Source organism: Suricata suricatta, chromosome 1 (genome assembly GCF_006229205.1).
Source record: "Suricata suricatta isolate VVHF042 chromosome 1, meerkat_22Aug2017_6uvM2_HiC, whole genome shotgun sequence".
NCBI lineage: Eukaryota > Metazoa > Chordata > Mammalia > Carnivora > Herpestidae > Suricata > Suricata suricatta.
This window is the reverse complement of record NC_043700.1, coordinates 53,293,839-53,321,449: the sequence shown is the minus strand read 5'-3', so window position 1 is coordinate 53,321,449 and position 27,611 is coordinate 53,293,839. Positions and strand designations below refer to the sequence as shown.

The window sequence follows — 27,611 nt, the reverse complement described above, 5'->3', positions numbered from 1 at the left end:
AATTATACTTAGGCTACATAATCAGTACTATAAAAGCAACCTGGCTTGGGTATTCAAAAACATTGACAATTCCATGTGAAAAGATATTTGCCCGCCCATATAAGAATAGGTCTTTATATTTAGATAAAATACTTTGATTAATGATTTTTACAGTGAAATTTTCCATTAGGAAAAGTATTATTGCTCATTTACCAGTAAATCCAATTATCTACCAAGTGTCCTTTTTCTAAGTCTTAGACACCTTAAATTCACAGTGCCCCAAACTCAACTCATCTCTGTTCCTTACTTCCCCTCACAATACTTAAATTCATAAAGTATGAATGACTTCATTAGAGGAAATACTATAAAGTTCACTTGTTTATTATATATTTTTTAAAATGTCACCTTCCTGGAATGTAAGCTTCTCAAGAACATGAATCTTTCCCTGCATTAGTTGCTAATAAATCTCGAGTACCAAGAAAAGTACCAAGCACATAGTAGATGTTCAATTAATATTGGTGCAATGAATGCTGACTCCTACTAGAATATAAGGCCCCTGAGGTCTACAATTTTGTCTGGCTGACAATTATATTCTAGTGCCACAATAGGCATTTAATAAATACCTGTTGACTGACCAGCTGAATAGTAGATTGAATAAAATTATACCAGCATTAAAATATTGATAGTGGAAGGGGAACATGGAAAATATCCTCAACTATTTCTAAGCATTAAATCTGATTTACCAATGATCCATTTAATATAATTTACTTGTTAGATTATGATACAGCTGAAAATAAATATATATTTGTTATATTCTTGATGTTGCACAATGACTGTGTTTCCTTTTTACTAAATTTTCCTGAAGACTGAATTAATTTAAAACACCAACTGAGCTATTAAGACAGGCTGAAACACATATTTGAGCTTTTCAAGCATGAAATTTTCATATTACAATTGCCTTCATTTAGAATGAATACAATTTCAGGTAAAACTCTAAAATTATCCCTATGAAGGACTTTTAAAATTCCAACAATACTAAAAGTAGAAGGTAATGTTGAGGTCGTACCTATGTTTGCATGCATATGGTTGATACATTGATGACTTTAATTATTATGAAAATGATAATAATACCTGAATTCAGCATGTTTATACAGGGATATTTTAGGAATTTGAAATAGATGACTGAGCCATGCTATAGTCAAATCATTTCTTAATTATGAACTAATACTGTATCCTCAGTTGTAATTCTGGGCATAGTGCTACGCTGATGTTTATTTTGTTAGCACTCGTACAACAGTACCCGGGTGACATAAAACTTGGAGAAAGACTTGACACTATTGTGGTTTCCTTGTCATTACCATTCTTATCATGACTAAAGATCTTCACTTTTTCTCTCTAATCCTCATTTCATGTTTCTGTGTTACATGTTTCCCTTTAGACATAGCACAGTAAGCTCAGATTAATGAGAATATAGAGTCGCAGTTTAAGATAATGTTGATTCTGGAGAACAACTGAGGACGCTATGTTTTTTCCTTGAAGAATTGATAGGGTGGAATTCTAGAGGCACCATATGATGTCCTGAAGAAAAGTTCAGGGGGTCATGAAGCCCAGGCTTCATACCCCCAGGAAACTGCCAAGTTTATGGATTCTCCTTCACCAGGGGGCCAGGTGATTCTTGAAGGTTAATATAATATGTTTTTTTTTTAACATGATCTTTCTTTGCTTTTAAATTTTCACAGAAATGCTGTCCACTTCTATACTAAGTTTTCTTTATTGTTTTTTTTTTTTATCTTTCCCCTTAGGAATCACAAAGGGAATACTTTGAGATGGAAAAAATCTCAGAAAATTTGTCATTTTTTATGAGATGCTGATCTCCTGAATATTTCTCCAAGGTACGCTGCTGCATAGCAATCAGGGATAAGGAGGGCTTTCCTGCTGAGTTAACATATTTCTGTTTTGATGGAAAAAAGTGAAAATTATAGTAATTTTGAGGGTCACTAACGCAACTATTCTACCTCATATGCTTAAACAGAAATACAGTATGTCAGCAGGATCACGGCTACTGCTGAGTTCTTACCCCTGTTTGATAAGAGGGAGACTTTACCAAGCAGTTAATCTGCTTTAACCAAAATAACTACTCTTAACAGCATTGTCCTTTCTTCACAGAATAGTTTGCTACTGATCTCTCTGGTTACTAGCAGAAACTTCAGTTTACTGACAATTAATTCTGGTCAGAATGTTAATGAAATTTATGAAGTAAAAGTATAGGGGAAAAAAGCTAAAACACAACATTTTTTTCTATCTTTTTCAGCTATCCAGACATGTGTCCGATCTAAATCAGGAGGCATCTTCAGAAATTCTTCACAAACACCCCCAAGAAACCATAAAGTGAGGGTCTAGGACCTTTGCCTTTGCAAACAAAAATGTGTAGATCACTGACCAAAGAATGAAAATCTCATTAAAACCTTGTTTCAGAGAGATTGGAGCAGGGAGCAGGAAATGTCAGTAGAACTACGAAATTGTATGTTCCTTGTATTACATGAACACAGTTATTTAAAATAAAATGTTTGTATTATTATAATATGTGTATGACAGTATCCTTTTTTAAATTTCTTTACAAATAAATTCCATACAGAAATCTGTGTAATAAAAGTAACCATTACTATATGACACAATTTTATTCTGCAAATTGTGTGATCGCTGTACCTGTATCATCAGGAAGAAATGATCTTCTCTGGGATGCCAGATATCAAGCCACTCAATTGTTTTGTCTTTCTTATGCTCAAAATAAAGGCCACTATCGGGTTACCATTTTCCAGGACTTCCTCTTTCCCTGACAGTTTCACTTTTGCAGATCTCCTCACCAGTCCTTCCTCAGTGTTTGTCTTTATTTGCAAAGATCTACACAGACACCTTGTAGAGAGACTATATGAGTTTCATTAAAATGATACATGAAAAATCGTTCTATGCTCTCAGGAGTTCAGATACTAATACAAATACAGAGGATAGGTTAATATGCTCAAGATCTTGGTAATTGAAGCCAATTTTACACCAGATAAAAGACAATGAAATCAGTTTCTAAGGCAGATGAGTGAGGTCAAGCTTAAGACTGTGGCCTAAGCCTGGCCATTAGTTTGGGAACTGGAACCACAGCCTGGATATTCAAAGACATAAATAATCCTACACAATGTATTTTGTAAATATATGTATTTGTTTATTAAAATTAATATTTTATATAGCGACTCAGATTTCCATATTCTGTTGAGGAATTTTGAAATCTAAAAATAGGAGCTGAACTCAGTATATCCTCCTTCCTGCTTCATACATTTAAGTTCTAAACTCTACTTCAGGCACCATGTTTACAAAGTCAAGAGAAATACTAGAGGTTTTAGTGATTGACAACAGTTCAAGGCTTATTTTATTTTGTTAGCAACTTGGAATTATGTTGCTATCTAACCTGAGAATTTATACAGACTGGAAAGAACATGACTTCTGTCAACTGAAAGGTAATATTTAAGGTTCTGACACCAACTTATCAATGTGTTTTGTGAATGTATAAATGTAGAACCTGTGTAAAAATGGAGCACCTTCTCTGTAGATGATTCTAGGCCCGTTTAACGTTCTGTAACTGGGTTCGACTCAGGAAGGAAAAGGATGTGAGAGCAGCAAAACTAACCTCTACAAAACATTTCATTGTATTACCCTGTAGTTTGAGAGCCTTTAATGACTTGTTATGGTCCAGTGCATAAAGACTTTAGATTTTTTTTTGATCTTCACTTTATCTCTCTATTTTTATTTGCTAACATTTTTAAATGACTTTATACAATAAAATTTGAAGAATTGAATGATGAGAGAGTCATAAAAAGTCTCCATGCTTATTTATTTTTTGGTAATTCATAAGATTTAAAAGCAAACAGACTTAGTTCGTATTCTAGTTTATCACTTATTAGCTATGTGATCTTGAAGACTTAATTATGTGACCTTAACACTTCTGAACTCCAGTTCATAATCTGGCTCACATATGAATAAACTTGTATAAGGATAAATGTTCCTTATCTGCTTTTTCCCATCCATGCCATCTGTGATATTGCTCTTTCTGTAGAATTCTATTAGCTTAGAATATCTTCCAGGTGGCTTAGAAACTTAATCACACTAAATATAAGATTTCACACCCATCTCCATATGCTATTAACACCTACTGTCATAGAGTTTGGTTCACATAATTTAGTATTTGTGTAATGTATATAAATTTTTTCCCTACAACTGTGTTATAACTGTTGAAGGTCAATAGAAATAACTCAAATATCTATAAAAAATAGTCTTGATGGCAAAAATAAGTGGCACTTCTATATCAGTTTTTGATAATTCAAGGGCTTTCATATATGTTATCTGATTTGCTACTTTAAGAACTTTTTAAGGTGAGTAAGGTAGGTATTATTTTTGATATCCTAATTTCATATATGAATTCACATATCTCATAACTGAGGCACCTAAATGAAACGTAGATTTTTGTGCATATGGTTTGAAACCATAGTTTAATTTACCCCTTCCGGCTCCGGATCCAGCTTACTTCTACTACATCATATTGTCTTCTAAGGTAGACAGTAGGTTTACGGTTGGCTTATGTTGATTGTGAGAATGAAAGTCCATTCTTTCTTGATTTATAAGACATACGATAAATTTTAGGATATAGACCATCTTGTCTTCATAGTGATTTACAAATGTATCTATTTTCAGTGTCATCACTATCTGTAGTTATAATAAATAAAACTACTTTAATATAGAGGGTGAGATACTTCATTTATCTGGGTTTTGTAGACAGCCCCTGAGACATGTTTTTAAGATTATTCAGTGGTTAAATATAGTAGTTAGATAGCCCAAGGATCTATGAATTCTTAGAGTGGCGCACCCTAGTTTTCACCCATTTGTGCCACATTTCTGACCCCAGAAAGTGCTTGAGTTTGCTACATCTGCTGAACACACTGTCTACGAGTCATGTTTTACTCTTGGAAACTTTTCTCATGACCCGTTCTCAAGTATATTAACTTTTAATAGTCTCCAGGATTCAGGTCTATTACATATGGTTTCTACTTAATGGATTCTGTCTCTTCCATCCCTGGTAATATTTTCAAGTTAATTATTTGTCGTGTAGTGACATCGCAATGAATAAAAAGTCTACAAGGTGAAAAACAAAAGGTGCTCACAGATAAATGGCCAGCTGAATGATGGGTCTGAAATATATGCCTCATGAAGGTACAATCCTTGTTATATTTATTTTACAAGGTCATAGATAATGGATCTGTACTACTGTAGCCGTAGAGAGGACACATGATATAACCCGGGAGAGAAGCAAATGGATCTGAGCTCTGGAGATTGCTCATGTGAAAGGAAAGGTCGGAATACTGATGGGTCATTTACTGGATGGCTAAGCTGTCAGAACCAAGGTAGTTCTATACAAATGTACCAGGACTGACAAAGGTTTATTCACCTACCTTTCTAGCAGGTGAAAAGGATGCAAATACACTTAATCTTTTTATTGGTTATCAGGCCTGTAAAGAAAAAGAAAGAAGAAAAAATTCTTCAAGAGTTTGTGACACACAATCTGTGACTAAGTCTGACATGTTTTCTTAAGGTGGTAATTGTATCACTTTTCTATTCATATGGGTTAGTGGTTCTCAAACTTTAGTAAGCCTCAGAATCACCTGGAGAACTTGTTAAAACATAGATTTCTGTGTCTCCTCTCAAAGTTTCTGATTTAACAGGCATGAGCTGGGACCAGGGAGTTGTATTTCTAACAGGTTCCCAGGTGATGCTGATGCTGCTGGTCTGTGCGTAATACTAATACAGATAAGAAGAGGTATTAGCGGAGGAAATCCTTGGGTAGCCTGTATTAAAACACTGTTTCAGATGATCTGGTTAAAGTGATTCCTCTACCACCATAAAATATTCTCATGATGCTAATACACATTGCTAAAGTACTGATAACTGTCAAAATGTGTAAGAAATTTTATTTGAGATTTATTTTTTTACATAAAGTAGTACTTGCAAATAATTTTAAAATGTAGTCATAATATAAAGACTATATAAAACCTATCATGGCAACCAGCAATCCCCTAGCCAATTTATCTCTCCTTGTAATTTCTTAATACCCAGGTCAACAATGTCAATCTTCTATCTTTATCCTGTTATATGTATCCATATCATAGATAGCATGTGTGTATTGCTGATACTTGATTTTTCTTTCATTTTGCTTTTATATGTTGTTTTCCTGTTATAGAAAATGTGTATTTAACTGTCTCTCTTCACCCTTGCCCTCAACCTCTGGTATAGTTATAACAACAGTTTTAGTTAAACTATTATTTAGGTAAGAGTATTCAAACCTAAATCAAATAGTATGCTATGATTATACTTTATTTCTTGTACATCTTTCCCTCTAGCCTTATTAATTGCCCCAGTTTTCGTTTGCCTAGATTTTTATGTGTGTCTCATTAATTCACCCCAGCCTCTTCAGAAGAATTGTAACTCTCCTTTCCATGGATTTTTAAAAATAGGCAAAAAGTAAATTTGTATATTTGATTTGTGTGTGTGTGTGTGTGTGTAGTTTTACAGAAACTTTCTAGGGCTGCTTTCCAACCTCCTTGCACATTCAGGGCTGGATGTTCTCTAGGCTTGCTGCCATTTTGCTGTCTTTCTTTCTTCTTTGCCTCTGGCTTTCTTATGTCTTTTTTTTTTAATCTTAGAGTTCCTTTGGCCTTTCTTAATTATTCTATGCTTGCTATCCATTTTTACTTTCCAAGAGCTCTTTTTTTTTAATTCTCTAAATGCTTTTTTTTAAATTAATCTTTTTATTTCTGTTTCTATTGTGGAACTTTTTCTTAAAGCTCTCTGAGGGAATTGAATTTAGATTTTTATGTTGGGGGGAATATTTTTTGAGCCTTACATTGCCTCTTTCCTTGAAGTTTATTATATCTTTTATTTATTTTGGCCTCTGAATTTTATGTCCAAAGCTCTTCCAAATGCTTGGTAATTCTTGGCTACCTGTTCATACTCATAAGGAAGTAGTGAAAATACTACTACAAAGATTTATGGGTTGAGGAGGACTTCCCCATACCAGCCTGTGTCTATACCTGGAAGCAGTGTCCATATCTGTTTCAATTATCCAGAGTTTAATGGGATGGCAGCTTTCTGGGAACCATGTGGAAGCAGACAGCTTTGGTTAACGATTCTTGGTACACAGACTTACATGGAACCTTGATTTGCACTACTGCTTGGCATCCTTGTTTTCAGTGGTTTCTAGTAGCCTGAAAACATACTTCTCACTTTCAAAATCCACGACTCTACAGGTGGGAAGCACAGTGGATGGGCCTCAGAAGTCACTTTGTTGGAATTGGGAAGAGAACCCAAGAGAGTCTAATTGCTTCATGTAAAAATGTCAGTCGTTTTGTTGTGATCTTCATCCTTGTCCTCAGAAATATATGATGCCTCCAATTTTAAATATTTTCAGAATTCAGTGGCATTAAAAAATGTTTCCTTCCCAGTAATTCTCAGCCATTTACAAAAACTTTGTTAATTCAACTACCTGCTTTCTTGATTCGTCTGATGCTTTCCTGTCATTTTCATAGAGTTTCTGCAGAAAGTGACAATTAACTCTTTTGTCAGTTGGCTTTGTATTACAAGTTGCTAAAAATTTCGTATCAAATGAATCAAAATAAGGGAAATAAAATGTCCCTGGTGAGATTGGAGGAGGTGACAGAGAGGACATGACCACTGGTGGGCCCTCAAGCTGGATCATTGCAGTTGGAGGATCCTCACTTCTCCCTTGTCCTTCTACCACCAACCCTACACTAGGAGCTGTTTAAAGGGCATAGCTTAAGGAGAGTAAGTGTTGATTAGACTATTTGGACTGAATATATCCTGGATTTAACCCAGTTATGGTATCCATATAAACTTTTAAGACTTTGTGGTGGGGTACAGAGATCTACACGTCTTGTGGCACACAAGATGGGCCTCATATTCCTTGCATATTAAACACACCCTCTACCAGTCGGGAGTGGTTAACTTCTTTCTTCAATCGATTGCTGTCTTCTATGTATGCGGCCAATTGGTAAGCCAGCTGGGAGTGCCAAGAAGTGGTTTTTAGGAAGGAGGCAGTTGAGGGGAAAGTTGCACGTTGGCTGTAGACCACTATGTGAGGAGGGGTGGCCTGTGTTTTAGATGTTGTGGACCACTGTGTGAGCACAAAGATTCCTGAAAATGCTGGCTGCTCTGATGTGATTGTTTGGGGAAGTGCATGTAGAGCACTGTGACAGAGAAAGAAGAATGCAGAGCTGGCCTCTGCCATGGGCCATTCAGTGACCACCTATGTCCAACTGGAGTTAGAGAATTGGAATATCTGAGTTTGGAGAAGGATGTGCGGTTTCCACTACTCTTCTAGCTTTGAGGCTGGCAGGCAAGGTGGGAGAGCAGGATAAGAAATTGGAGGACTTAGTGTGCCATTTTGCAAAGCTAGGAGGGCCCGAGCTGTGTGGATTAAGGCATGGGCTTCTGACAAAGCTTATTTAGGATTCTAGGAGGTGGAATCCCTTGGCAAGGGAAGAGGGCAAAGAAGAGGCTAATGTCATGATTTATGGTAAAACAGACAAAATGCCCATGTGTCTGACCTGTAACTAGAGAAAAGCAAAGTCACGGCAACACTGGCTGGGGCTTCCCCCAATTAAGGAAAGGTTCTTGATCAGACAATATACTCCTGCTGAGCTTACTGATACAGTTGCCAAGTTCTAGCAAAAGGTCAGGGAACGTGTCCACGTATGGTCAGCATGGCTATGTGTGGGGTTTGGTAATGGAGCACCTCTCTGACCAGGCAGAAGGCAGAGAAAATGAACAAAACAGCACTGCACACTCTACGTTCTGGCAGTGCTCTCAGGGGGGTTCAAGGAACTCACCCCGTTATAGTGTGGATTTTCTAGCCTGTGGGAAGGCTTCATCCAGTGAGACAATCTCCCTGTGTACATACAACCCTGGAACTGGAATCTATAGAGGAGGTACAGCAAACACTTAAGGAGTTGAAAATGGGATAGGCCCCATTCATTGCAAGAATCAAGGCCAAGTTTCTCCAGTCCACTGCCAGCATTTGGTATGTAACATTGATATCCATGCTGAACCTAGTCATGGGATAAGACATTTATGACATTGGGCAATCCATTACTGATCTGGGGGAAACTGACAAATCCCAGGAATACTGTGAGAGAGACCTGGAGACAGAGAGGGAACTTGAAACTCAAAAGGCTATCCCAGTCAGTTAGCTATAACCCAAAAACAAATGTAGTTTGACCTCATTGTTGCTGGGTGGGTCAGTCTGTGGAAAGCCTTAAAACATGAACAACAGTTCAGATCCACCCCGACTTGTACCTACTGCCCCTAATGCTCCACCAGTTCCAGCAGAGGCCTCAGGGATACAGTTGTGTTTGGAGTGGTGTCCCCCATGCCCCAGGTGTAGGATGCAGGCCAAAATAGCCTCCAGGCAAGAGCTATTGGAGGCCATCCAAAGCTTCATGTTGAGTGTACTATTCATGGGTCCCCCAGAAATGAAAGATCATGGGTCTGGTTGATATTGAGATGAATATTTTCTCATCCATAGTAACCCTCAGTGGTTATAGAAGTCCCCTAAGTGGTTATGGAAGGCAAATGGTTGAAGTCAGGCAGATCCCTTTAACACTGCAATTGGGTTTTCCTTACCCCTCATCTCCCCTGCCCTGAGAATGAGATTTTTTTTAATCTCTTTTATACCAGGGAATATATTGATGTCTTATAAGGTCAAATTCTACAAAAACCTTTATGGATGAATTCTACATCTGGGTTAGAACAATCAGACCAATACTGAGGAATAACACCAACTGGGAACCAGAAAGTCTGTCAATTCACATGAAAATTGGTAATTGTCAACATAAATTGCTGGGGGCGGGGGGCAGTGCTTGGGTTGGTTAAGCATCTGACTTCAGCTCAGGTCATGATCTTGTTTGTGGGTTTGAGCCTCACGTCGGGTTCTGTGCTGACAGCTCAGAGCCTGGAGCTTGTTTCAAAAATAGTGCCTCCCTCTCTCTCTGCCCCTCTCTCTCTACTGCTCTGTCTCTCTCTGACTCAAAAAATAAACTATAAAAACTTTGCCTAGGGACATAAAGAAATATGACAAATTATCCAAGCACTGTATCAAGTGGCTGTTGTATGCCCGGTCCACAGTGCTTTCAACAACCTGTTAAGGCCCATATAAAAGCCAAACAGCTCATGGCTGATGGCCATGGACTACTGAGAATTAAATAACGTAGTGCTTCCAAGCCATGTGACTGTGACCAGTTGACACCATCTTAGATACATTGGCTACAGTCCTAGGAATATATCATTCAGTACTGGACTTAGCAATGTTTTCTTTCCAGTATACTCCTGGCTACTGAATCACAAGATCAATTTGCCTTCAGGTGGGAAGGACGATAGTGGACTTCTCAAGTGCTTCCTCAAGGCTATTGGCACAGGCCCACAATACATCATGGGATGGCAGCCCAAGCTCTGTTCCTGTTTTCCTTTTCCACTCAATGAAATGTGCTCATTACATTGATGTAATTTTAACAAGTGAAGCCTTCCCTCTGTGGCAGGACACTTTGCAGATTTTTTGCTGGAACATCTGCAAGGGAGAAAATAGGCAGTGAACCCACATAAAATTCAAGGCCCAGGCACCACCATAAAGTTTCTGGAAGTCATCTGGTTAGATATAACATATGTTGTCCCAGAAGCTGTGATTGAAAAGCCTCTCTAACCCCTGAAAACATGAAAGAGGCACAAGCCTTTATAGGGATTTGGCATTCTGGGGAGGTGTTTATTCCTCATATGGCCCAATTTCTCCATCCCTTATACTGCCTTGTCAAGAAAGGGCATGTGTAGGACTGGGTCTCAGAGCAACAAGCCCCCTTTGAGAAGGCAAAACTACTGGTGAAGCAGATTAAACTCTGGGTATCTCCCAAGCAGGGCTGCCATTTGAGTTAGATGTGTCTGCGACTCTAGAAGGTATGAGTTGGACACTATGGCAGAGACAACGGAAGGAGAGAGTGCCCTCGGATTTTTGCCACAGCTCTGGAAGGGAGCAGAAGCCTGATAGAACCCCCCTTCCCCCGCTGCTTAGGTCAATAACTCCTAGCAGCATTTCTCCAGATAGAGCCTCTCACAAAGACAGCATGTTGTGGTAAGAACTTTCCTCCTGTCAAAGGATGGTTTGAGAATATGTTTAATTGACCCACTTCTGCCTTGGCTCAAACTCCCACTCCGACTAAGTGACGTACCTGTTTACAGCATAGGAGCACCCTGTCCACCAGCCCACTGTCTCTAGAAATGCAGGTACTACTAGGCTATGCAGAGGATGTAGATGCTCCAAATCCCCCTGCCCCTATTCCTCTGTTGGCCTCCAGGACCAGTAGAGAGGGAGCAGGGGACACTCCCAGTGATTGATCTAGTCAGGGCAATCTAGCCACAGAGATTGCAGTTGCTATTCAGTGGAACCCTGACACCATCTGGATGGACACAGAAACGAACCACAGTAACCAATAGGCTAAACTCACCGCAGTTTGTCTGGTGATCACTTATGAGGGTTGGCCTTTAACCCTTTGCACTGACAGTTGGATTGTTCTAGCGGGATTAACCCTTTAGCATGGACAATGGGAAGCTGAAGGGTGAATGATCCTGAATATGCCATGCGGAGTCAGGATATGTGGAACACATTTTGGTTTACCTGCAACAGCCTGAAGCAAACCTCACTGTCTTCCAAGTCTGGGATCATAGAGGCTCTAATACCCCCTGACAGTCATCAAGCTGATGCCCTAGCTTAAGCAGGAGCCATAAACTGACCCTTCAGTAGATACAGCAGATTGGTTGCATATAAAGAGCAACCACCATAGTCCCTGGGTGAGATGGTATATTGCCAAAGATGATGTATGGGCCTTGAAATACAGTGACTTGTTTAATGCAGTAGCAGCAGGTTCTGTATGTACTAAACAATGCCTAAGCCAACTGCCAAAGGAACTGGGGCAGACTTCCCAAACAACATCATTCCCAAACAGTGAGATATTAGCAAGTTGATTTTATTGGCCTCCTCCTTCTAAGTGAGGTTTCTAAATATACCTTAGTTTGTGTGGACACTGCCTCTGGCTTAACCCTAGCTTCGCACAGTTGCTGTGCAAACCAGGCTACCACCATTAGAAAATTAGAGAAGCTGACTATCATGTATGGATGCCTTTGTTGAGTAGATGGTGATTGTGGATTACATTTCAAAGGTTGTGATGTGCAAGATGGAGTGAAAGAATATGGCACTGAATAAAGATTTCAGCTCCTTTATAACCCCAAAACAGTAGGGTTGGTAGAAAGGGAAAATGAACAATGAAAGCAGCAGGTCACATTCCTAAAAACTGCCAACCTCTCTTTTTCCAAGGCCAGGTGGCTACATTCCGTTCTTCAATGGCATAGTCATTTGCCTCCCATCTTTGTTTCCTCCATTGGCCTGAAGGACATTGTAGTACACATAGAAGTCCTCACTAAACTCACCCAGCAAGCCTTAAAAAGGAAGCTGTCCTCCATAATAGTGTGGCCTTGGGCATTATTACTGCCTTGCAAGGAAGTGCCTGTGTCATTATCCAAACACAATGGTGTGTGCTCACACACCTGAGAAGTCTGCTAACCTCTGTTTATTAAATCACATGAAGATGTAAGTAAACATCCTGAGTAATCTAACCCCCAGCCTGGAGGACTTAGTAAATCAATGGTTGTGATCATGAGGCTCTTGGTGGGGGGGGGGGAGAAGTTTACTTATTTTGGGAATCATTATCTAAAAGTGTGTTTTCACTTGTATGTGCCTATATTGTTGCCATGACCTCTGCCTCAAAAGTAGCCAGATACCCACCAAATGAGCCACTTCCATGCTAACAAAACTCTTGCTGACTGCATTGGGCACATTGGAGAAAAGGAGGCATGTGTTAGATTGTGAGAGCTGGTCAAGATGGGGGAAGTGTTGGAGGAGGTTTTCCTGAGAACATGACCACTGGCTGACTGGAGAATGGGACCTGGGCAATCGAGGCATCTCACCTCTCCCTTGTCCTTGGAATGAGCATTCCACCTACTGGTCCCATGCGAAGAGCTGTTTTAAAAAATACTCCTGAGAGAGTAGGGTATTGTTTAGACTATTGTACTGCATATGTGACTAAGACCAGTTAAGTCCTCTGCATAAACTTGGAAGGTTCTCGTGGGTCTGTGCAAGGACCTTCTTGTCTTGTGGCACCCAAGACAAGCCTTGAATATAAGTCCCCTTGCTTAATACCTCTGTCTTCTACCAAACTGGAGGGGCTGCCTCCTTCGTTTGTCTCTCCTTGCCCTCCTTGTTCGGGACCCGTTTGTGAACCAACAGGTAACCAGAGAGAGTTTTGCAAATTTGGAGTTTGCACAAGAATATCTCCAGGTTTTATGCCAAAACTGATTTTTAAATTATCTATTTTAATCTGAAAATGTTTATAAATTGGTATTGTCAAATTATGGTAAGAGATTTTCATTACTACTAAGTATTTATTATTGTAAATGCAAGTTTGAAAAAAATGAGTATTGTATTTTATTTTTATTATTTAAAAAAATTTTATTTACTTTTGAGAGAGAAACAGAGCATGAATGGGGGAAGGGCAGAGAGAGAGGAAGACACAAGATCTGGAGCAGGCTCCAGGCTCTGAGCTGTCAGCACAGAGCCCAACGCAGAGCTCAAACTCACAAACCATGAAATTATAACCTGAGCCAAAGTCAGACACTTAACCAACTGAGCCACTCAGGTGCTCCTGAGTTTTGTATTTTGAAAGTTATTTGATTATTTAAAACTTCTTATTCATAGCTGAGTTTTGGTAAAATTTCTAATTACGAAATCAATATCAATTATGAAAAATACATGCCATTTTTTTCTAACGTTTGCTATTATAAGCCTGATTTTTCCAACATTGTTTTTTTCCTATTTTCTTCTATTTTTAATATATTATTTTATTTAATTTTTCCATAACTTCTCTTTATTGTCACCCCCTTTTAAAATTTATCCTTATTATCCTTAATATTTTATATAAGCTCATCATCCTTATTATTTATTCCTCTATTATTTTCATTTTCTTGAAATAACCACGCTAGTAACAAATTGCTTTAAATATATAGATGATAGTCATCTGACTTGGCAAATCTTTCTTCTGATTTTAAGTACTTTTTTAATGTTAAGCCCCATTTTCGTCCTTTTAAACTAGTGGATCCTTTATGTGTGTTCATAAGCACAGCAGTTGTACTGTTTCAAACTAAGAAAGAAGGCATTTTATTTTCTTTGGAAACCCTCTTAAAGTAAAATGTCCTCACTGAAATTATTCATCTTTTGCTTTATATAGTTTGAAACTTTATATTTTTGTCTCCATCCTGTAGATGTAGTATTTATTTCAAAAATAAACCAAATAAAAGAAAAATGAAATGTGAATATGAAAACTTTATTTTACAATGAGTATTAAGATTGTGAAAATAAATTTCATTCAAAACATTTGTTTCTTGTTACCAAAAATAAACACCAAAAAAAGAAGTAGTTTCAGCAATGTGGACAAATATAATCTTCAAGTTGACATTGGAACATATTGAGTTTTACCAAAGCAAAAAACATATGTTGTGACTATACTTGTTGAGTAGGTGATAATTTCAACTGCAAGTGTAACCATGTCCTATACTTTAGCAGAAATCTAGATGAGAGACAGTATTAATAGTTGTTAAGACCACAATTTTGGTCTAACGTTAGTACTGTGCTTTAAATCAAGCTATCTTAGTTCTCTGGGCCCTACTTATATTGGCAGGAAAATGTAGGTTTACAACCAAAAACTATCATAAAGATTAAACAATCTTTTGAACAAAGAGCATTTAGCTTCGTGTTTGGCTCCAAGTGAATATTCAGTGAGTGGTTGCTAATAAGGCCATTCAAAAATACTTGATCAAAATGAATGAAACTGTACAAATCACAAACAAAATTAATTCCACTTAAAACCATTTCTAGTATTATGTTCAGAGGAGGTGATACACGGAGTTACTAATATCTCTGGATGAAATAAAATAGGAAATGGTAGAGGTTGTGGATGATACATGCTCTCATTTTTAAAGCTGGAAAAGGATTTTAAAATGTATGTTAACCTTGTCACTAGCAATAGCTTTCTTTTCAGTATACTCAGAAGAATCACTTATTCAACAAATATTCTTTGATTGCCTATTATGTGCTTGGCTGTGTTTACCTACCATGCAAACGGAAGTACCTCCTTTTTATGCTCTGAATACTTTCCTTTTCCACAGACATTTCCACTGGGCCTGGGAGAAGGGCAATTCTATGCATGGACAGATGGTTTGAGAAGAAAGGACTGGCATGACTATGAAAGCATTCAGAAAGAGGCTATGCGCTCAGGTATGAAGTTCAGTGTAAGCCAAAGTGTGACTTTACTAACTGCAGTGTCTCATTTGTCACTTAAAGAGCCTCGGATTAGCATTTCTTCTGCTTACAGTAAGGTATGTCTCATGGGGCTGTTGGAAGTCAACGCTGGACAGAATTAAAACAATTTCACATTTCTGAGAGAGAACAAATAATGAATAGCCTTCACAATATCAGCTGAAGAAGAAGTCATACAAGTTTTAGAAATCTATAATACTTTATATTTCCAAACTGCTTTTTAATAATTTCTGGGGATATCTTAAGATTTATCAGTGAGGCTTGACTTGGTTGACATCTGTCTTGAGCTTGATTTGCTTGTTAGAGCTGGATGTATGTCTAAAAGTGCACAATATTGAGGGGGCACCACATTTCTAGACCTTGGCAGGGGTACAGTAATTTGGTGGATCACATGAGCTAGATAGAGATAGAGAAAACATTTTAGTTCTTGGAAAAAGTATAGGAGAAAATAAGTCTTCGTAGAACAGTAAAATTAGGTTGTTGGAAACAGGGATTCCGAAAGGTATATAATTAGAAATAAGTGAACACGACTAACATATGGTAGGAAGTCCATATGCTTTTACTCAACTGGAGGAGCTCTGTTTCTTTCACAGTGAGCATGTCATAGAACTAGGGAAGCCCTTATTTGGTAAAGACATCTGAACAGCAGTGAGACACTGCATTCCAAGTCAAATCAGCAGCAAAACTGTGACCATGTGCAATATGAGGTCCTCCTGGCTAACTTTTCTCATAGATTATCCTATCAGGAAAACTGGATTGGGACTATTTAAATAGCTATGAAATTGAGTAGGCTGTGACATGTTCTTTGCTCTGGATCAGTTGTGGTTGACCTAATTATCTTTCATTTTCTTCCTCTACTCCTTTTCTCCAAATAAACTCCTCTCTAGCCCGAACTTCATTAAAGCTGCTCATCCCGAGAATGTTCTCTGTTTGTCAGAGAACCAAGCTCTGCCAGCTCTCATTAACTCCCCATTTGCCCATGACCCCATGAATGGTCATGAAAGTGAGTTCCTTACCAGTATCCTCACTTTTCCAGCTCTCTTATCTTTTCCTTCTATTTTCTCAATAAACTCTGTATTAATCCAACCATCTGTTTCTCTTTCTAACTCCAGGATGCTGAAAATTTGGGGGGAAGTTCACATAATTTAATTAACTGAAACTTCAATTTAATGAATAGATATTTTGTAGTAGGTACTTTACATAGGAATTTTGTTTAAACCTCATAATTACTCTAATAGGCATTATTATCCCCAATTTATAAAAAAAAAAGAAAAGAAAAAAATATGGAACTGGGTCCTTAAGAATTTATTAAATATCACTCAAGGCCAAATATCATAATTTGCAGAACTAGATTAAAAATCAGGTCTTATCATGCTCCATTACACCCCGCTGTCAGACATTAAATAGTAATATTTGGGCAATGTGGAGTAATGACATATGTGAGGGAGAGACGCACCTGGGTTCATAGTCCATCTTTTCTGTACATGAGCTATAAAAGTGGCAAATGAATTTATCTTTCTGATGTTATACTTTGCAGAATTGTTCTAAAGAATACAGATAATATTCCTAAAGTAATTGGCCAGTTATTTGGATATATTAGATACTCAGCTAGTGATAACTATAGTTATTAATTCACCTCAATTTCTTTCACTTGATTTGGTATGCCTAGCCTTCACTTGTACTGATGGGTTTTAGATAAACATCCAGTACTTAACATTTATCTCTGCTTTATGCCATTCTTTCTGCCTCCTGTATAAGCATGCTGTTTTTGTCCTCATCTTACTTGGGCCAAGGGAAAGTTGGCCTACAAAGAAAATTGGTAATATAACAAATTTTCTAAAGCATAAATTTTCTATGGAATTAGAGAACTTTTAAGTGATAAGATGTTATATGATTTGCTGGAAGATACATGACAACTGAAATAGACTAAAATTCATAATTTTTAAAATCATATGAAATATAGGGGCACCTGGGTGGCTCAGTCGTTTAAGCGTCTGGCTTTGGCTCAGGTCATGATCTCATGGTTTCAAGGATTCGAGCCCCACATCGGGCTCTGTGCTGACAGCTCAGAGCCTGCAGCCTGCTTCAGATTCTGTGTCTCCCTGTCTCTCTGACCCTCCCCTGCTCGCACTGTCTCTCTCGGTATCTCAAAAATAAGTAAAAAACATTAAAAATTTAAAAAAATTATATGAAATATAAATAAGGCTACACACACACACACACACACACACACACACACACACACACATATACCAGTAGGTACATACATAGTCAAACATCTCTGTTCTTAATATCCAAGTCAAGAAAAAGGAGCATCTGTGTAGATTTTTATTAACTATTTCTATTATTGTTTAATTTTCTACAACATTCTCCTCTTCATGGGCATTTGGGAGTTCCTGGGTTTTGGTCATTATATATAATGTTGCTCTAAATATTTTTGTATATGGTTCTGGGGTACAGATTAATTAAGAGATAATTGACTTTTTTTTCAATATTGAATCTTCGATTCTATGGCATATATGATATTTACTTGCTGTTTATTTATTATCTTTAGCGATGTGTTCATAATTTTATCCTCACATGTTTTTAGTGTTATTCCTAGAAAACCAATGTTATATGGGTATCATACATGTTATTGATTTTATTGAAATTCCACATTGTTTGTAACTGGTAGATAGAATGTTCATACATTTTAATATTTCTTGAACTTGAAAACTTTCTAAACCCTCTATTAATTATACTTACTTACCGGAGGTTAGCTTGAATTTTCAGTATAGATAGGTCATAATATCTACAAGGAATGACAGCGCCTGATTTTTTTTTCCTTCCATTCTAAATCTTATAATTTTTGTTCTTTTTGTTTAGTTGTTACTTACTGTCTTTGCTTGGTATCCCAGTAAATGGTACATAGTGGTTTTGGGTGGCAAATCTTGACTTGTTCTAATTCTGACTGTCATGAATTAGACGCTTACTTTAAGATTTTATCTATTTAATGAAAATACACTTTATTATGATTGCTAAGCCTTCTGGAGCTAGTTTACTGAGAGTCTGGCATATTTTTGTTTAAACCTACATGAATATTGCTTTTATCAGAGGTTTTTTGTTTGAAATAGATAATAAGATAAATTTTCTCCTTTAATCTGTTATTTGGGTAAATTATTTCTATTTATTTTGGAATGGAAATCAAATTTCCAAATCCAGACTAAATTTGTATTTTTATTTATTACTGGATTTAGTTTGCTAATATTTTATTTAGCTTTTTTGAATCTTTGTTCATTAATGAATATAAGACACATTTTTTTTTCTCATAGAGCTTTGGGTAACAGCATAATGATAGCTTCATAAATCACTTGAATAATAATTTCTATCTTTCTACGCTTTGTAATTCCTTGCTGCATATGCGAATTGCATCTTTGTGATGATTATGGAGACCTTGTGGGTGAAGCTATCTGGTTCTGAACTTTCTTGGAGAAAAGAATGCAACTACTAGGTTAAACTTTTAAAATAGTTATAGCACTCGTTGATTGTCTATTTCTCCTGGAATTAATTGTATTTTTCTATCAATTTGTCCATTACTTCTAAGTGTTCATATTTATTAACCAATTTATTCATAATGCCTTCAGATATCTCATAATGCTTGCAATGCTTAAATTTATGTTGTTCTTTCTTTCAAATATCATTTGTACCTTTTTCATTTCTTCTTTATTAAAAACCAAGCACTTGTCAATTTTATCAATCATCTAAAAAACCAGTTTTTTACTTTATCTATTATATTTTTCTCATAGATTTACAGCCTTATATGTATTATTTCTTTTCTTTGACTTTATTTCCCTACTGTATTTTTTCTAATTTTTAAAAATAAGTTTATAGCCCCTTAATTTCATCCTCTCTTCTCCTGTAGACGACACATTTAGGACTCTAGATTTCCTCCTAAGTACATAGTGCATAGCACTGCTCTGTGGCCCAGTGTCTTATATTTGTTTTTTAAAGTTTTAGTTATATTTAGTTATGTTTTGAAATGTCTGGCCTATTTAAATACTGAGGTTATCTTAAAAATTAAAAAAATCCAGAAATTACCTCTTAATAAAAAATCTCAATAATATTTTAAAAGTATATTAGCATATATACTTTTAAGTGCATTTCATTAAATGTCTTTTTTAGTGTTATTATTAATATTGTTTATGTTTTGTTCTGGAAATTACATATTTGAGACATATATGGTAATTTTTGAAATTGGGCATTTTAAATACCTGTTTTTAGTTAGTAAGTAATTTATTGGGAGGGCATGCTGTTTAACTCACAAGGTGAGTAATGAGGAAGGTATTCCTTTCATCTTTTAGGAAATGCACATTTCTTGCATTAAAAAATAAAACCAGAAAAAAACAATTGAAAGATAAACTCTAAGACCTTAGGCATAGCATTGGGGTTATTTTCTGGTACATCTGTACTTGTAAAGTTATATTAAATTTGAAGGGTTCTTTGAATTTGTTAGAAGAATAATTCTAACTAAATGTCCAAAGAAACACAGAGCTTTCACTATTTCTTAATCTTCTTTGTTTTCAGATTAGTATTAACCAAACTAATTTAACCATAGAAGAAGTGTATCCACATAGCACTTTCGAGTCAGGAAGCCTTCCTGGAAGAGGTAAACCAAATTTGAAGGGATAAAGGTCTACCCTGATATCAGATAAAGTCGCCCTCATTCAGTTATTTGTCTGACTTCTTTTCATAAAGTCAGTCGTATTTTTAGCATGACTATTTATTCTAATCATGCATGTTCTATATATAATCCTATTGTGTTTCATTAAGTTAGTTTCAGCATCAGATTCTCATTTGAGAATTTATTGACACTAGATTTCATCTTTTAACAGTTTAGCTATCCTTCTGAGTTGTACTATATTTGAAAATTGAAGAGCTTGCTTTTTGAAAATCATTCAAATGATTCATAGAAGTTGAATGGAAGGAACTGAAATAGGGATTCCTTTGATATATAAAAGACAATATATAAATTGATAATGATATGTTATTCATTATATATTGTTGTGTTATACATTATTTAGTATAATTGCTCTAGCAGCTAAAAAGCTATGCAGTTGACATTTCTCCATATATAACTTTAAAAAAAGGTAAATATATTTCTGAAATCAAAAGTCTGCCTGTGACATATCCTCGATCTATGGATCTAATAACTTGTACCAGATGTTGAGAAGAAAATGCAGTTGGCTGTTTCTTATTTAATATATGATGTTTCCTAATTCTTATAACATCTTTCTCTAAGTGGTAAAAACATCCTTTCATGCAGTCCATCCAGAGTGGTGCGTATGTGTGCATGCATTTGCACATATGTCCATGTTTTATGAAATCATTTTAAGACAATTCATCTGTTATTTCTAGAAAGCACTTATTTTTAGTTTTGAAATTTGAAAGATTTCCTGTACAGTCTAGTCTTCTTTTTAATTCAACTTTAAATATTTTCACTATGTTTATCACTGGTTTTGGGATTTCACTTTGTGTGAACTTAACATGGAAAAAGCTATTCTCAACTCTAGTATTTGATCTATTTCTTTGAAATGGATTATCCCCTCATATAATCATATCAACTCACACATTCTCCTGTAAGCGTCAAGAATCTTAAGAAATTATATCTAACTTTTCACTGCTTCCATTTGTCTTAGTTAATCATAGTTTTGAATAGTCAAAGTTTTTGTTAAGTCTTATTCTATTCACTTATCATTCACTTTTTCAAAAAATACCTTTCAATGTCACTATATTTCAAATACTGCTCCAAACTCGAGAAAAAATACACAAAAATGAAATACAGTGGCTCTTACAAAGTGTGCAACGTGGTTGAAAGAGATTTCACTGTTATTGACATCAAACCATTGATCTTTCTTACCTAAAGTATTTCAGTAGCCTCCCAACTTTTTTCCATAGTCCTTTTCCCATAGTCAGCTCTTCAAATAGCAGCCAGAGGGATCTTCTACAAATATGTAACTTGATCAGATCATTTGACTCCTTTGATCAAAAGCCTATAAATGCTACATGTCATATTCAAAATTAAATCCAAGCCTCTTCCATGATTATGAGATCCAACATGATCTACTCCTGACTGTCACTGTCCTGGTCATCCTGGTCTCCTACTGACTGACATTCAGTCAATTGATGTTCAGTCTCTCCACCGCCCACATTGGTTGCAGGCCTTTTTGCTTACTATTCCTGCTATTTGGAACACTCATAATTCATATCTTCCAATGCAGCGTTTCCTTCAGTAAGATCACAAAACTATATATCTCTAGATTAGACATACATACATGCCAATCACCACATTATCATATATAGATATAGTCCTTTTCATTCACTTTCTATTCCTTTATCCTACTTAATTTTATAGCAATTATGTATCTATTTACACACATATGTATTTAAAGAATTAAAATTTTTATGATTCCTTGAAATATAATCACTTGCCCAAGGGCTCTAAATTGCAATATGATCTTGAATTACTGAATTGGGGTTTTTGAATAATGACACTCCCGTATAAGAGATTATGAAAACCTGAAACAACATGTTTGCTACTTTTCTCTTCTGGAGATTGCATCCATGATCCCCTTAAGCCTTACGATCAAAGTTACCAGATGTTCATATTAATCGTTGTGAATTTCCATAGCAAAACATATAAAGAGTATGAATTAAAACACTACTTGAGAAGTAGAAATGTACCATACTTTAAAATGATTAATAGTAGGCTTTTCTATGTTCCTTTAAACAACAGCTCACTTTAGTGTTGATTAGGGACCCATTTTGCTCTTAAATGTCATTATTCTGCATAATTGAACAAGATTGCCAACCAAACAGAATGGGAAACAGAAATGTGCTTCATCTGGGAGATACTGTAATTACTTTGCATTCAGGAGGTTAAAAATAAAAAACAAAAAAAGGTAATTTTGCTGTAACTACAATGGCTGCTGGTCATTTTCAGTAAAGATTTTTTAATGTTTATTTTTGAGAAAGAGAGAGAGAGCAAGCTGGGGAAGGGCAGAAAAAGAGGGAGACACAGAATCTGAAGCAGATTTCAGGCTTTGAGCTGTCAGTGCAGAGCCCTACATGGAGCTTGAACTCACAGACTGTGAGATCATGACCTGAGCTGAAGTCAGATGCTCAACTGACTGAGCCACCCAGGTGCCCCTGGCTCCTGGGCATTTTTAATTGATGCCTCATGTCCTTTAAAACCAGTATCTGGCATCTTTTTTTAAATTATTAGCAACAATGGTCATTGTTTATTGTTAATAATTTCCAAATATTTTATATGTCAATGATATGTTCTCAATAGATTTCATAATGAGACCTTTGGTCAACTTTGGGAAGTATTACCAAAATAGCATTCATTATTATTCATTAGGTTAAAATTAACTTTTAATGGTATATTTCCTTTGACAGTTATTGTATAATAATGAAAATGTAAAATGGAAGTGAAAAGATTATGAGCATTCTGTTGAGATGTATCATTTATATGTCTAATAATAGAAAAAAATTTAGTTGAAACTGAATTTAGTGACATTAGGGGAAAAACCCTTTCAATATTATAATATAAAAATAGCCGTAGAAATATCTCAGGAGATTTATTACACTTCAATGTGTTTGTATTAAAAATAATAGAAAATTAACTTTTAAAATAATTCAATTTACCTGGCTTTTGCAAAACTCAGAATATCTGTTTAGAGAAAATAGCTTCCCTTGGGGAAGTGTGCATAAAATTAATTGATCTTATTTTTCACATTAGTAAAATGTGGTTTAATGATAGCACCTATTACACAGTTATTTTATGTGTTAATTAAGTTATGTAATTAAGCTAACTGGACTTTAGGTTTTATTATTACTAGACAAACATTATGTAGGCATATGTCCTGAACCTGTTTCCAACCCAGTATTTTGCTTGTGTTTTGTTAAAAGTCGCTTTCATATGGTAGTTGTGATTATTATCAATTTTTTTCTGACTATAAATGCTCCACACCTAGGGGGAGTATATGAGTAGATCATAATCCTTGGTCATGAAGAAGTGGGAAAATGTTCTGCTGAAGAAAGATGATGTCTGATAAGAGCCAAGAAGGAAAAGATGAGAAATATCTAGTAAAGCAAAGGATTTGAATCTAAATGAATCAAGTAAACTAAGGTTAAATTGATTTTATGCCTGCCATTCATTTCTCTGAAGTCTTGCACTCAATTTTGTTCTTTCCAGTTATAACACTTTCCTGTAGAACTTCGAAGTAAACTGTGAAGTATAGTTTTGTATTTTCTATCAGCTTATCACACAGAAAACTCTAATACCCACTATTTATAATCTAACTCTAATGGTAATAATCTTTCTGTTATTAGTAAATCTTGAAACTCCATGAACTTAGATTTGTTATTTTTGCTGTGTTTCATTTTTATTTATTTGTTTGTTTGTTTGTCTGTTTGTTTACTTTTGAGAGAGAGAGAGAGAGAGAGAGCAAGTGGGCAAGGGGCAGAAAGAGAGGAAGACACAGAATCCAAAGCATACCCCAGGCTCTGAGCTGTCAGCACAGAGCCCGACACGAGGCTCAGACTCACAAACTGTGAGCCCATGACCTGAGTCGAAATTGGATGCTTAACCAACTGAGCCACCCAGGTGGCCCTGGCTTTCATTTTTAGTAGGTGTTAGAAAAATCCTTACATTTAGTGTAATACAGTTTATGTACTTATTCAATATATATAAGTTTCATGAAGAAGAGTAAGAGAACAAAAAATAGAATAAAATTTTGGTGATCTGGGACTCTGATGTCACACTTATGATGGTAACAAAGATTTACAACACGATAATGCTATGGTAACTGAGAGTTCCACATGATTTGAGGGACTGTAATTCATTCAAGCCTAAATTATCATTATGGCATTGTATTTTAGGTATAATTCATAGAGATTCAAGTGATTATTTGAACATCCTCCAAAATTCATATCCAGGATCTGGCACAAATATTTCAGTAATGAGCTCTGGGCCTTCTTGGCTCCATTATCTAATGAGGGCCGTACAGGAAATGTGTGTGTTTACCCAATGCAGGAGGGAAAGTGCCAACACCAGAGACTGATGGCACCACTTTCTAGACATTGACTTCAGGACCATAAATGCCAGTTTGACTTGATGCTCTCTGAGTGAATAGCAGCAGTTTTTGAGCAGCCTTCATGCCCAATGAAAGCAACTGGGCCATCTGACACTTAGTAGTCATAGAAACATGAGATAAATGATCCTCAGGAGTACTAGGGGCTCAGAATAGGATTGTTTGATTTTAAAGGAAAATATCTGTTCCAAAATATGTATAGCAAACAAATTATTTATGAATCATAGACATTATAATATAATGGAAAAATAGATTTGATAGATAAAATATTTAATTTAATACAGTGTTTGGTTTACTGATGTAAAATGACCAAGAAAGATCACAAAGAAATTATTATTATCAGGCATTTAATAATTATTTGAATTTCCATGGTGACCAACTGAGCCTAAGGGATCCAAATTCATTATTGGACTAGAATTACTAGATTAACTCAATAGACATTGACCTAGATAATAATCAAATAGAATTTAATAGTGCATATTATAGGGATATATATATTATATATACACACACATATATATATATTCCCACTTATGCATATGAAATTCTTTTTATTTTGTATTACAGAGAGTGTAATAATTGAAGAATAACTTTTTAAAAAATGTTTATTTATATTTGAGAGGGAGTGAAAGCACACGCAAGGGAGTTGCAGAGAGAGGAGTAACACAGATTCCAAAGCAACCTCCAGGCTCTGAGCTATCAGATGCAAGGCTTGAGCCCACGAACCATGAGATCATGACTTGAAATGGAGTTGGACGCTCAGCTGACTGAGCCACCTGGACACCAAGGAATAACTTTTGAAATTATAGCAAATGTTTTATAAACAAGAAATTATTTGATCGGTACTTAAATTTTAGTTCTTGTGTTTTATAATAATAGAAATATTTCATGCAACTTGATAAAATATTTATAAGTCTTCTGACATATGCATTGTGAGCATTTTTAGAACCAGAACAATGACACTAATTGTATTCTCCAAATTTGAAAAGTCAGTGACATACTTATGACAAACACTTACCATTTTTTTACTAGAAATCCTATATTATTCTTCCCTTTATACTACATTTTATCTTTGTATTCTTTGCATTTTCATAGTGACTTAACATGAGTAGAGTGATTTCTTGCACATTCCCCAATGTTTCTTACAAAAATCCTATTAGTACAAATGGCCAACTATTATTAATCTAGTTTTCAAATAAAGAAACAAAATTAGAAAAGTGATTTTATACATATGCATGTGTCACATTATGCATGTGATTTTATACATGTATATTTCATAAATATATCAAGTGAGAATATTATATATGCATACACACACACCCTTCAAATTAATGGCATGCATTACTCCAAAAAATTCTGGGACAACCTTGTTTTTATAAATGCTTATTCTTATCTCTTTAGTGTCTGCCTGCTTCAACTCTTTGCGACCTATGACACATGTAGCCTGAATTGCCCGGTATCTCGTTCACCTGTGTACAAGAGACCATTTCAATGGTGATGACTCAGTTTCTCTGACCCTTGCTCTCCGCTGTACATGGACTCTCTCTGTAAAACCTCTCGATAAAACCTCACCATAATTTCTGAGCTCCCTGAAAATAACTGCAAGTTTACTAGCCATTAATATGCCTATTAATTTACTCTGACCCTACATTGACAACTGATGGTTGATAACTACTTAAGTTCAGCATCTTATTGCTACCTGCACTGGCTCTCTGTCTCCAGTGCTCCTAAAGCAGCACATCATCATGTCCCTAAGGCATTATTCTATTTTTCTCACAGCCCTGCACTTGATTGTTGTCTAGAGAAATGGGCAGGGGAATTCCTCTTTTATTCACTTTGTATAGCACTTTGTCATCTAGGCACTAAATTTGCAATTCACCCTCTCCCAGAGATCCTCATACAAAACAGCTCCTTCACATAGTTCTTTTTTCAAAAAGACTCAGCTACAAGTTTCTAAAATCAGAATGGGAACCAATGCCAGATAGACATCAACTGGTTGTTCTATACTCTTGCTTTCCCTAATCCACTACTTGCTTGGGTACAATGTGAATATGTGAAAATCTGCCAGAGAATAAATGTAACCAGCAGATACCTCTAGGCTAGTTCATCAGGCAGTGAGATCTCACCACTGGGAACAGCTGAGACCCCTCCTCCACCACAGTAACTTAGATTGAACTACAGATGTAAACATAAGTTAGATGATTCTATTTTCCTTTTCAATATACTATTATGTTAAAATAAGCAGTCATGCATAAACTTTTAGTTAGAAATCTCAACCATTATAAGTTGTATTTAACTTATTTTTAATCAAATGTATAATATTGTAAAAACATTAGTACACTAATAAATACTTATAGAATATTTTTTCAAGTTCATAAACAATTGTATTAAGGTGTTACTTTTAACTACTAAAAAAAGAGCAATGCTACCTCTTTTTATGAATATTTGTAGTCATTTTTTAAAAAATAATGAAGAAAATGCATTTGAAAAATAACAATGCAATACTTTTTAAAAATAAATGAAATATACATTCCCTGTAATGTTTTCAAACTGTTTAAAGATACCTTTAAATATTTCTTTAAATATAATGATGAATTAGTTCCTTCATATTGAAAGGAATGGAGGGCACATAATCAGATAATGTCAGTCAGCTCATGGACATTTATTTTAACAATAAACCAAAGGTGCTAAAAAGAAGAAAATACTTTCATAAGCAACCTTCTTGGGGTTCAGAGGAATCTGATAGTTGGGCAGCCTACAGTGTAGCACTAGTAATATCCCAGTGGCTTTGTACCTGCACAGCGAGGAACAACTCTTTAGAAAAGCTCTTTCTCCCTATCTGGTGAGGAATTATGTCTTCTGCATCTCAGTCAGCTTCTACTGTTTCTGCTCTTCTTTTCTTCTAACGACTGCCTTCTTCATTGTATATCCAGGCAAAATGCCCTAGAAGTGAGAATGTGCCTGGGTAGAGCAGT

The 27,611-nt window shown here is 35.8% G+C and overlaps 1 protein-coding gene and 1 long non-coding RNA gene across 2 annotated transcripts in view; both read left to right on the top strand.

Annotated features, from left to right (window-relative positions):
• The window catches only part of LOC115291288, a 166,757-nt gene extending 164,197 nt beyond the window's left edge, over window positions 1-2,560 (top strand). The window contains exons 3-4 of the long non-coding RNA XR_003908395.1: window positions 1,782-1,871; window positions 2,291-2,560. This is a non-coding gene — a long non-coding RNA (uncharacterized LOC115291288). The remainder of the gene's footprint in view (window positions 1-1,781; window positions 1,872-2,290) is intronic.
• GALNTL6 (polypeptide N-acetylgalactosaminyltransferase like 6) overlaps window positions 1-27,611 on the top strand; it is a 1,123,375-nt gene that overhangs the window by 384,885 nt on the left and 710,879 nt on the right. Inside the window, exon 3 of the mRNA XM_029938762.1 lies at window positions 15,352-15,460. Within this exon, the coding sequence (XP_029794622.1) occupies window positions 15,352-15,460 (109 nt within the window). The remainder of the gene's footprint in view (window positions 1-15,351; window positions 15,461-27,611) is intronic.